Source organism: Ornithorhynchus anatinus, chromosome X2, assembly GCF_004115215.2.
Source record: "Ornithorhynchus anatinus isolate Pmale09 chromosome X2, mOrnAna1.pri.v4, whole genome shotgun sequence".
Classification (NCBI taxonomy): domain Eukaryota; kingdom Metazoa; phylum Chordata; class Mammalia; order Monotremata; family Ornithorhynchidae; genus Ornithorhynchus; species Ornithorhynchus anatinus.
Genome location: NC_041750.1, coordinates 5781312 through 5793460, shown reverse-complemented (window position 1 = coordinate 5793460; position 12149 = coordinate 5781312). Strand labels below are relative to the sequence as shown.

Here is a 12149-nt window from a genome sequence, read left to right as displayed (position 1 = left end):
AATCTCCCCCAGCGCTTAGAACAGTGCTCTGCACACAGTGAGCGCTTAACAAATACCAACATTATTATTATTATATGGGGTGTCCGGAAGGACGTTGGGCGCATCGTGGGGGGCATGAAACGGCAACCTTTCCTCCGGCTGCTCCAATTCCAAGGCTTCCTCCCGTTCGCCCTTACCTAAGAGGAACCCAACTCCCTCTCCCAAGTACCCAGCTCCTTCACTCTCCTTATCAACTCCCAATTGTCCTCTCCAGCGCCTCCCTATCCCCTTCTTTCCCTCGGAAAATTCCCTCCCTCCTTCCCCGCCAGCTGACGACTACGAAGGCAAGGGAAGGGAGGCCGTTCTGACGTAGGCAGGGCAGCGAGAGCGGGCATGCGCAAAAGGGGAGAGGGAAGCTGCTATACGCATGCGCCTTGGGCTCTCGGGTCTATATAAGTAGGTCGCGGGGCCTGAGGCCCTTCGGTGGTTCGCGGATAAGGGTAGCGGTTTCTCCGTCTTCTCAACCGCGTCGGACCTCGCGTAGGTGAAGAGGACGCTTGTGTCCTCTCGTCCCTCTTCGGGAAGTGGGGCGTAGGGAGCCGAATCCTTTCCCTCCGAGGGAAAGGGCGGGCGCTCCCCACGATCTCTTCCCTTCCTCTACTCTCTTCCCCTCCCATTCCCGACTGTCGATCCTTTCCCGGATCTCAGTCTGCGCCCCCCCGCGATGCTCCCAGTTGGAGACTCGGCTCTTTGGGGGATTTATTCCTATTTGTCTATTTCTCTTTAACTTTGGGACGCCTCGCTCTGCTTCCCTTTGCTCTTTTTCTGAACCGGGGAGCCCCCGCTAGATGGTTTGGCTCCTAACCATGGGGCCGAGGCGGAGGTCCATCCTCCCCTCAGTTCTACCCTCCTTGATGCGGGGTCGGGGCTTCGGTGAACGACTCGACCCGGCGCGGGGCAGGCGGTAGTGGGGCGTGCATGTGTGCATATATGGGGGGGCGCGGGGGTGTCGGGGGGGGGGGGGGCGGCCAAAAAATCCGCCTCGACGGAGATGAGAGCCAGGCGCTCCACCCCGCGGACTCTCCTCTCAAACCTTTCAGGTCCCCCGGGTCGAAGGATGCGCGGGTGAGTCTTTTGGGGTTTAAATGTGATCTATTCAGGGCACCGCGACCTGCTCTCTCTACTTATTCTAAACACCTGCAAACCTCTTGACTGTCCCTTGTCCTTCGTCGGCTCTCGTGGTTTCCCCCTCCCCCCGCCCCTACTTTCATCTCGCCCTCCGATCGTTACTTTTTTGCTTCTTTTAGTGAAACATTATGGGGGAGGCAGTTGGTTCACGGTGTTGAGCGAAACGAACGGCTAGGGGCTTCCGACGGGTAAAGGCCGTAGCCTTCTGTTCCTGAGCACTTGAAATCTAGGTGGCCTAAGCCATCTTCATCAAAGCCTGCTTAGGTTTGGGCAGGAAGTTTTTCTTTGTGTGCCAGACTACCCCATCTGTAAATTAGGGGTAATACTACCTGACCTCCACCCATCTCCGCGGAAAGTAGTGAGGGTATTAATCGAGCCCTTTACTTCTTTGAACAAAGGGGTTAGTCGGATGTGGTTAGAGCATATTATTAATAGTAGTCTTTCTACAGGACCTAGAACACCTTTGGAAAATGGAGACTGTTGTTCGTCGCTGCCCATTTCTGTCACGGGTATCCCAGGCCTTTCTGCAGAAGGCTGGCAAATCTCTGCTCTTCTATGCCCAAAACTGCCCCAAAATGATGGAAGTTGGGTCTAAACCTGCTTCTCGGACCCTGGCCACTTCAGCAGCTCAGTGCCAACAGATCAAAGAAACCACCCCAACCGATGAGAGTAAGTGGCGATTTCTGCCTTTTGTCTGCTGGGGATTGAACCCCAGCCTTGATCCGTATTTGGGTCGTTTAAAGCAGTTCTGTCTGTGTGCATCTTCACCTGCCCATTCTCTTGCTGGTTTCATAATATGCCCTTTCTGTAGAAGGGCAAGACTTCCCCACTTTCCAATTGCAGGAAGTCAGGGTAAAGAGAGAACTTTAAATCACCCATTGCAACCTTTCTTGCCCAACTTCTGAACTTTAAAAAAAAAAAATAAATAAACATGGTATCTGTTCAGTGCTTACTATATACCAAGCACTGTGCTATGCTCTGGATGGTAAAATGGAATTTTAGATAGCTGATCATGTTTTGGCTTGTTCCCATTTAAGATGGGTTGGTAAGTTGTTTTTTTTTAATTTCTTTTGTTTTTAGCATAAAGAAATTGAGACTTAATCTGGGTAGATTGAGCTCATCAATGGCAGGGGAGTGCAACCTTTACAGGTGGCAACCAAATCCTGAGGATTGGATCACATCGCTGACTTTTACTAGGTGTATAATCAGGATCAGCTTTGGGGAGAGAGGCAGGATTTGGAAAACAATTAAGAGGGTGTTTCTGGATTTCAATTTTGAGTGCTTACTGTGCGCAGGGCACTGTACTAAGCGCATGAGGTAGTAGAAATGCACCCTGCTTACAAAATTATGGCAATGTACACAAGTGCTGTGGGGCAACGTGGGGTGAATAAAAGATACAAATACAAGTGAGGGCAATGCAGAAGGTAGACTAAGGGAAATGAGGGCTTACTCAGAGATTTCATTGTAGCTACTGAATCTTTTTTTAAAAAAAAAATTTAAACTTAGAATAAGGTGATTGCTTTTCAGTTTAAACTCACTGAAATCACACTTAAGAAAAAAAGTTCCCTAGGTATAGATCTGGGGAAATTTATGAAAATAAGTGAAATACTTCCTAAAACTCTACAGCGGGCCAAGCATAAGGTGTGACTCACTAGAGTGTCCCAGTATCAATGAGGAAGGGCACTTCTAGAAGGGAGGTGAACCAAATTGCTCAAGGAGAAAAGGAGGTCACTCATATAAGAAATGCATAATTACAGGACAGACATAAGTAAATGTGTTTCTCTGGGTCCATTGAAATGAGACTATAGGCTCTTTCTTCGTAAAAGTGGTTTACAACTCTAATTTTCTCAGCACAGTCTGGGCCACATACTTTTGTTAAAAAAAAAAAAAAACAACAAAACCCCACACTCCTCTTCTGTTGTGCAAACCTTGTTGGAAAACTTTCCTACACTTTATAGAGTCTTTTTAAGGTCACTAAAAAAGCACTTATCAAGAGATGGTTTAAGAAATTATCAGTAGAAAGGACATGTATGGAGATTTTTTTATTACTTGAATAAGTATCTCTAAGGAAAATCTGCTGACAGATATGTTGTACATAATCAGGAATCCTAGTGACGACAAGAGGAACGTGTCAGTTAAGTTGAAATGGTGTGTCACAAGGGGATGTCACAGGAAGAGTTCTCTGGGTGTTTTAATTAGGCATCATTCACATCATAAACTTGTATTTTTTGTATGTGGGTCAAAATGGGGAGTGTGGTTTGGGTAACAGAAGCTATGGAGGGTGCAGATGAAAGGATAAACTTTGTATGCTGAAGCAATTAGGAAACACTTCAGTCAGTCTCTCTCTCTCTCTCTCTCTCTCTCTCTCTCTCTCTCTCTCTCTCTTTCTCTCTTTCTCCCTCTCTCCCTTCCTCCACCCAGAGGACAAATCTTCCAAAGCTGTGGCCCAGCAGGCCCAGGTTGAGTCCCAGCAGACCACTGAGTCTCCACTTCCTAATGGACCCCCATCTTCTACTGCAAGCCAGGGCACTGCAAGTAAATGCCCCTTCCTGGCAGCACAGATGAACCATGAGGGCAGCAATGTTTTCTGTAAAGCCAGTTTAGAACTTCAGGAGGATGTCCAGGAAATCCAATCTGTAAGGAAAGGTAAGCCAACGTGGGTCCCTGCTACTATCATAATTAGTATGCTGTTGACAGAAAGCAAGATTTGCCTGTAATCTGCTTTTTGTTATCCAGAGTAGGGTATCAGCTGTTAAGGATGTCCCTTTCCCAATTATGGCACTGTAATAAGGCTGTCTTGCAAAATGTGGGACTTCTTAGTGACTGTAGTACACACTAGCATTGCTTAACATGTTTATGGGAATGGTTTCATTTCTGCAAACATCCTGTACTGTGACTATGCTATAAGCAGGCTGGGTTTCCCATTTTTCTGGAATGTGAAAGCTGTGGGGTGGTGAAATGACACTCTTCACCATTGGCTCTCAAGTTGTACTTTTTACTAGGATAAGCATGGGTTAGGAAAAGCAGCATTCTGAGCTGTATTTGTAATTGTGCAGAAAACTAGAGTGTGTGGGTGTGCTTCTCTCCCCCTCCCCCCACAAAAAAAACCCCAAACATGAATTTAAAAAATCAAGGAAATGTTTCATAGTACCTCAAGTACAGAAGAGTTTGTCCTGGACTGTAGATCATATAGCACCAAAAAGCTTTTGTCTCTGTAATAGCTACTTTCTCACAAAAGAAGTTGAAACCTATTTCCAAAAGCTTTCTCTGAAAAGTAGAAGCATGGCCTAGTGGAAAAAGCACAGGCCTGGGAGTCAACAGACCTGGGTTCTAATTGTGACTCCACCCCTTGTCAGCTGTGGGACCTTGGGTGAGTCATATAACTTCTGTGCCTGTTAATTTTATAGATGAAGTAAGACTGAGTCCCATGTGGGTCATGGACTGTGTCCAACCTGATTAGCTTCTATCCACCCCAGTGCAGAGTACAGTGCCTGGCACATAGTGCATAACAATACCATTGGGTGGGGGGGGGTGGAAATGGTGAAGATAATATGAAATGAGAATTTGCCATTGAACCTGCTTTGTTTTTTGTTTTTTTTTCTTCCCCTTCATGAACAGAGGTTGCCCAAACTTCAGCTAATCCCATTGTGATTAGTGCTAAAACGAATGGAGAAGAGCAAGAACAGAACCAACTGCTGAAGAACTTTGAGGATCTCATGCGAAAGCAAAGGCCAGAAAGGGTGTCTCACCTCCTTCAGGATAATTTGCCCAAATGTAAGGCTCATTTTTGTGGTTGGGTGACTTGAAGCAATTAGTAAACTCAAACTTGAAAGAGAAAGTCTCCATTCCTTTAAACCTCCTGTTCGGAGTTTGCCTTAGCTAGGTGATGCAGATGGTGACTATTGACTGTTTACCCCGGGACCTATTAATAGCAGAAAACAAACAACCACAAAAATCTACCCTTTCCCTTTTTAGCCGTTTCCACTTTCCAATATGATCGTTTCTTTGAGAGAAAAATTGAAGAGAAGAAGAATGATCACACGTACCGGGTGTTTAAAACTGTGAATCGGAGAGCCCACATTTTCCCCATGGCAGATGATTACACCGACTCCCTCACCACCAAAAAGCAAGTGTCGGTCTGGTGCAGCAATGACTACCTCGGGATGAGTCGCCACCCTCGAGTGTGTGGTGCCGTCATGTAAGTCACTCCTCATCTTAGCTTTCCCTGAGAAGCCCCGCTAGATAGCCGGGCAGCCCTCCTCCTTGCTGGCAGTGATATGTTCCTTCACCTGGAATTCAGTTGGTGGCTGCCGAGTTTCTTGTAACTTCTAGGACTGGTGATTTTGAGTGTCTGCCTTGTCTCCAACAAAATTCCTATCACTAATTGGAATAAAGACTTAGCTAGTGGCAGAGTTGCAGCATTTACTGTAAACTATACAGTATATACATACACACACAATTTTTAAATATCATATTTAAGCACTCACACTCCTCACCATAGACTCTCAAGCTGTACTTCTTACTAGAGCAAGCATGGTTTAGGAAAAACAGCATTCTGGGCTATATTTTGTAATTGTGAAGAAAACTTGTGTGTGGGTACCTTCCCCTCTTCCCCCCCCCCCCCCCCCCCCCAAAAAAAATACTGTGCTAAGCTAAGCATTGGGGTAGGTAAGATAATCATGTCAGATACAGTCACTGTCCCACATAGGGTTCACAGTCTTGATCACCACTTTATAGATGAGGGAACTGAGGAGGCACAGAGAAGTTAAATGACTTGGCCACAGTAACACAGCTGATAAGTGGCAGAGCCAGGATTAAAGGCCAGGTCTTCTTGACTCCCAGACCCATGCTTTCTCCACTAGGCCATGCTGGGTATTTGTTCAGTGAGACAGAATGAGGAGTTTGGATTTAGTGAATTAAATGTATTTGAAAGGAGTGAAATAGCTGTTCAAAAGTTGGTCCTCCTTATGGCTTTGGGCCATAACCCTCTGTTTCTAATGCTTAAAATATCCCTCTTTGTCAAATATAGTAGTAATGGCAGGACACATTGAATCTGCAACATTGTACTTCCCGTGATCTTGGAACTACCTTGGTAAATACCAACATTATTATTAAGTGAGTAAAAGTGGTTTCACTAGAGGCTTCCCAGTAGTGGCTGGTTTTAGGAAGGTGTTGTTAACAAGATGACTCATCTAAATTTATAATTCTAGTCCTCTTGTAAAATCATATGTGGTTGAGTTTCAAAGGGGTTCATAAAATCTCAAACCAGCACCAGTTCAGTTCAACTTGTTTGCTTAAGAGCACGGTTCACATAACTGCTAGTTTGGGCGGTGAGGGAAGCCTCTGAAGGATTTACTACTAAATTAACAGTGAGCAAGTACTTATTTGGGGGTAGCCAACAACCTTATGCTTTCAAAAATCTGGAGTGATATCAATCGATTGTGGTGTGTGTGTTGAGTGCTTACTCTGGGTTAAGCATTGTTGTATTAAGCGCTTGACAGGGTACAATACAACAGAATTGGTAGCCCAGAAGGAGCTGACAGTCTAAAGGATGTTATTGATGAGGGGAAAAAATGAGACCGTGACTTGCTTAATTACCCAGTCAGGGGCCTTGCTCCCATGAATTCTGTGTTCTCCTCACCCAGAGAAATGAATTCTTCATGCTTTTAAGCCATGGCAATGTTTTTAGGAGCACTGGCACTTATTACTTTTGTCTCCAATACTTCTGAAGGGACACTTTGAAACAACATGGAGCTGGAGCAGGTGGTACCCGGAATATTTCGGGAACCAGTAAATTTCATGTTGACCTCGAACAAGAGCTGGCCGACCTCCATGGAAAAGATGCAGCCCTTTTGTTTTCGTCTTGCTTTGTCGCTAATGACTCCACCCTCTTCACATTGGCTAAAATGATGCCAGGTAAGAAATCCAGTAGTGTGTGGAATGACACAGTAGAGGGGTTTCACCACAGAAATAGTACTTAAAGGCATCTAACACATGAAGAAGCCTTAGAACAAAGTATTCAATCAATCACTTGTATTTATTGAGCACTTACTGAGCAGAGGACAGAGCAGAGCACTTGGGAGAGTGCAATACAATGGAGTTGATAGACACATTCCCTGCCCACAAGGAGCTTAGTTTACAGTTCCTCTTTGAAAGGAATTGTATGTTGCAAACTTGCTTAAAACTTCTCTTAAATTTAAAAGCTGCATAACAAGTTTCAGTGGGATATAATGTCCTAATAAGTCTGAAAGCACAGCGAACCCATTTAATTTTCTTGTCTCTTCATCTAGTTACAAACCAGACCTTTTTTTTCTCCTGTTTTCTGAACAGGACAAAAATCCCTCTAAACTCTTCCTGCAATCTTGCCTGAGAAACTGCCCTTGGTTTAATTCCCTTGTCCCAAAGTTCTAAAACAGCATTTTTGTCTCCAGACCTATTTCTGTAATGTCTAGGGACTGATACTGCTTTTGGGTCCAAAATAGTAACTAATGTGTTTACTTGACATCTCAGGCTGTGAGATTTACTCTGATTCTGGGAACCATGCCTCCATGATCCAAGGCATTCGAAACAGCAGGGTTCCCAAGTACATATTTCGCCATAATGATGTTGACCATCTGAGAGATCTGCTGAAGAAATCTGACCCGTCGGTCCCCAAAATTGTGGCGTTTGAAACAGTCCATTCAATGGATGGTGAGTCTGCTACTTGGGGAATACAGGTTTCTCTCAAACTTAAGCAAACTCCAAAGGCCTGCGGGAGGGATGGAATCAAGTTGAAATTGCTTTTGCATTGTTCCCCCCTCCCCCCCCCCCCCATGTTGCATCTCGTTTCTCCTGTGCAGCCCATGAATTTGATTCTGGTGCATTTAACCAACTTTTTGCTTGTTCTTTATACAGGTGCGGTGTGTCCCCTGGAAGAACTCTGTGATGTAGCTCACGAATATGGGGCCATCACATTTGTGGATGAAGTCCATGCTGTGGGATTGTATGGCACTCGTGGTGGGGGAATAGGTGACCGTGATGGAGTCATGCCAAAAATGGATATCATTTCTGGAACACTTGGTAAGGATCTCTTTTGGAACTTGGCTTTCCAGGGCATATATTAAATGTGGGGGGAAAAGTTAAAAATGTAAAATGCAGCTTCTGAATGAAGAGGATGTGTAACAACCAAAAGAAGCAGTTAACCCTCCCCTCTCCCCACAAATGAAAATGCTTTACAAAGGGAGACTTCGAAGATCAATAGAGGCCCCTGACTGCCCTAAGGCGACTAAACCAGTTGCCACTGGGAAAATTTCCTGACTTGGCTAAATGGAGGCAGCTCTTAGAGGTGCTTCAGCTACCCAGGAGGTGGTTAGAGATGTAGCCAATGCTAGACAAAAGTAAATCCTCCCAAAGTGGTGTAAGTAACTACCGTGACACTGTAGTGCCCGGATTTTTAGCAAGACTGTTAATTAACCAACACAATGTTCTCTCAATAAGGCTTATTGGACTCTGTAGCTTGATATGTTAGCGTGCCTAATCCAGAAACCTGAGATACTGGTTTATGTAAAGAGATTTGGTGGCAAATTGAACTAATAAAATTCTGGCTGTACAACAGAATTACCTAACTGAGCTCTTTCTGGTTGGTCTTGCAAGCCCGTAAGCATCAAAGCTTCATTTTTCTGTAGCAACATGAAGATAGAACATTGTGCACTAAAACACATAATGGACTTCTTTGCTTCACCCTCCCATCCTGAGTGAATTGAAAATAGCATACAGCAGGCATTTTAGTGTGAAGTATTGGGATCATTCCTATCCCCACAAAAACCCTTCATGAGGCAGGCTTGTTTCAAGTGATGTATGGAAAGAAGTAAAAACCAGGTAGGCAAATGACGGTAGTTCATAGATCCGGTGTGGGAGGATTTGTGAATGGGGGTGGAGGGATGCACAACCTGGATATCTGCCCCTGCCTCTAATACCAGCTGCCTCTAGGACCTTTTTCCAGACGGGACAGTAAATCCCTTCCCTTCTGTGAAGATCAAGGTGGGGCTGAGTTGAACTACTGCCTGCTCCAGAGAAGTATGCTTTATAAACATGGAGATGCGATACTGTTGCAACAACCCATTTGTTCTCTTCCTAGGCAAAGCCTTTGGCTGTGTGGGCGGCTATGTGGCCAGTACAAGCTCTTTGATAGACACGGTGCGGTCCTACGCTGCTGGTTTTATTTTCACAACCTCCCTCCCGCCCATGCTTCTGGCCGGAGCTCTGGAATCCGTCCGAACCCTGAAGAGCGCAGAAGGACAAGCCCTCAGACGCCAACACCAACGCAATGTTAAACTGATGAGACAGATGCTGATGGATGCCGGGCTCCCCGTTGTACACTGCCCCAGTCACATCATTCCAGTCAGGGTAACGACTAGAGTATTATTACCAATTATCAGATTCTAAGGGTTTGCGGGGTGGGGGAAAGTGCTACTGGGTTATAACCATACCCTCTTGGCACAGGCTTAAAAAACTCTGGAGAATTACACAACAGAAATTGGGTGCACCTTAAATAAGAATTTCTACCACTTGCTTTAAGAGTCTATTCCATTGAAGAAATAGCAATGGCCACAATAGGCTTGAGGAAGAGAAGCTGTAGAGGCCTGACTCCCACAGTGCCTCTGTCAAATGTTCAGTTCTTGTAGCTATCCCAGCACTTGGCAAATAGTAAGCACTGAACAAATCCATCATTATTATTAGGCTATTGAGGTGGGGCTTCCATGTGGTTTCTTCTGGTCTAATTTGATCTGTAGGTCTCATTTCTATTGAGGCTAGTGAAACAGGAGTAGTATATAAGTTTGAGGAATAATTGGAGTGGGCCCTGTGCTCTGGGGACTTTAGCGTCAATGCCTTGCTGGTCACTAATGAAGGAATGGCTCCTGCCCCATTATGCTGTTTCTAACTTGAAAGCCTTCTGGTCCATGTTAATGGAAACATTTAGCTGCTACCATGGGCTGGCCATTGACTTGAGCCAAGCTTTCTCAGTGGTGTTGAGATTCTGAAGCCGTGAACGTTGAGGAGGGAAGAAGGCTTTATCCATCTGGAATGTATTGTGGTACCTTTAAATTACAGTAGTCTGAAAAACTGGGTTTCTGCTCTATGGAGTGTCCAGGAAACTGTGTTTTAATGAGGTACTGCTCTTGGGGCAAGGCCCAAGGGTTCATTTTTAGGTGTGAGTCTTCTGCCTGTAGAGTGTGGGCATCTAATGCTGACATAGCCTTGCGTTGGTCACGGACTGTGCCCTTCCATTGCTCCATCTCTGTCTAAAATAACTGTCACTTAGGTTGCAGATGCTGCCAAGAACACTGAGATCTGCGATGAGCTGATGCGAAAGTACAATATCTACGTCCAAGCAATCAACTACCCCACGGTCCCCCGTGGAGAAGAGCTCTTGCGTATTGCCCCAACTCCTCACCACACACCACAGATGATGAACTATTTCCTTGGTGAGTAACTGGAACCGTTCAAAAGTTGCCCAGATCCTACTGGGAAAGTTATTGGAGGATTTGCTTTTCATAGATTTAGAATGAGTGCTTTCTGGTGCATCAAATTTAGAATAAAACTACCCCCAGTAGCCTCTCTTGACTCTCTTTAGATTATGAGCCTCATGAGGGACAGAGACAGTGTTGAATTCCCACCTGTGTTTTCTCTCAGTGCCTAATGTGGTGCTCTGCACACAGTAAGTGCTGAATAAATACTATTACTACCAAATAGCCCCTTTAAAAAAAAAAAAAAAAAGCAATCTGTTCTCTTGCTCAGCGACTCAAGTGAATGTCTCTCCTAGTTTGAGACACGTGTTTACCAAGCTCTGAGTGATGAAATGTACTTATGTCTTCAGGTATTAGTTTGTGATAGTGTTCATTGACCTTAAGTCCTTTATTTGCTGACAGTCAGGAAGCCTGTTACCTGGCTCGTATTTCCGATCTGCTCAAATATTGAATTGACCAACTCCTACAAATAGAGGCATGAACCTAACTCATCTGAAAGGAAATATACCCTATGTCTCAGATCAGACATAGCCCAACTTGGGCCTCGGCACTACTCTTTCTGGGAGAGGAATGGAGTTGGCTGGAGCGGAACTAGTACTGTCTCACCTGACCCATGTGCACTTTTAAAGAGTAGAGCTGAGTTCAGGTGTCACCTGCATTGAAGGCTTGTGCTGACAAGTAGGTTAACTTCTTGTCAAATTGCTTGATTTGAGGACTTTGAGAAGGACCACATCTTAGGCAGAAGGGGGAGTTTAACTGAAAAACAGCTGCTAGCTCAGTTCATTCTGTATGCTTGTTAGAAAGCAACCTCCTATCAGCCTCTAAAACTCAATCCTTCCAATCCTCACAGAGAATCTCCTGGCGACGTGGAAGCATGTGGGTCTGGAGGTGAAGCCACACTCTACAGCTGAATGCAACTTCTGCAGAAGGCCTCTCCATTTTGAAGTCATGAGTGAACGAGAAAAATCCTACTTCAGTGGCATGAGCAAACTAGTCTCTGCCAGGGCTTGAATGTAGCTACAGTACTCTGCTGAAAGGTGGCTGTACTGTCCTTTCCACAGAGTGACTCAAAATTAATGGTATCTTAAGCCATAGCAGAAAAGTAGTTCAGAAATAAAATGGTTAGAGCAAGTGTCCTGACTTATGTTAATGGGTGCTGGCTTCATCAGCCACGTTGGCATTTTTGTTATAAATCAACTGGGCCCCAAAGGGTATGTCTGTAAGGCTTAGGGTAGGGGCCGTGGGTCTTTCTAATGTAGTGGGGAGATAGACAAAAACTCTTTACAGGGGGTGAAGGCCGGAAGAGCAAGGGGCAGGAGGAAGTAATACATGCAGTAAAGAAGACATGGCTGAAAGGGTGACTGTAAATGTATCTCTTTATAGGATGAGGGTTGTACTAATGTCTCTTCCTCCTCCTCAACATTGGCAATTAAAAGGGGGGCAGGAGGAGGAATAGCTGTTGGGAAGGAGGGGTGA

General features: G+C 45.1%; 1 protein-coding gene across 2 annotated transcripts; it reads left to right on the top strand.

Annotated features, from left to right (window-relative positions):
* Nucleotides 1–422: 422 nt before the first annotated feature.
* On the top strand, nucleotides 423–11806 carry ALAS1 (5'-aminolevulinate synthase 1). 2 transcript variants are annotated; one of them, XM_001507313.6, is made up of 11 exons: nucleotides 423–519; nucleotides 1617–1836; nucleotides 3589–3813; nucleotides 4786–4941; nucleotides 5143–5365; nucleotides 6899–7083; nucleotides 7678–7857; nucleotides 8062–8226; nucleotides 9284–9552; nucleotides 10469–10631; nucleotides 11524–11806. In XM_001507313.6, exons 2-11 carry the CDS (start codon nucleotides 1638–1640, stop codon nucleotides 11682–11684), a joined length of 1926 nt encoding a protein of 641 aa, XP_001507363.1. In that variant the 5' UTR covers nucleotides 423–519; nucleotides 1617–1637; the 3' UTR covers nucleotides 11685–11806. The 2 variants fall into 2 exon arrangements, with proteins under 2 accessions (XP_001507363.1, XP_007671298.1); XM_007673108.3 differs by lacking the exon at nucleotides 423–519 and adding an exon at nucleotides 1013–1104.
* Nucleotides 11807–12149: the final 343 nt, after the last annotated feature.

Excerpts from the sequence above, each read along its gene's own strand:
- ALAS1 (XM_001507313.6), top strand. The coding sequence starts at position 1,638 with ATGGAGACTGTTGTTCGTCGCTGCCCATTTCTGTCACGGGTATCCCAG. Across the intron at positions 7,084-7,677 it reads ATTGGCTAAAATGATGCCAG|GCTGTGAGATTTACTCTGAT; the intron begins GTAAGAAATCCA and ends TTGACATCTCAG. Across the intron at positions 8,227-9,283 it reads TATCATTTCTGGAACACTTG|GCAAAGCCTTTGGCTGTGTG; the intron begins GTAAGGATCTCT and ends TTCTCTTCCTAG.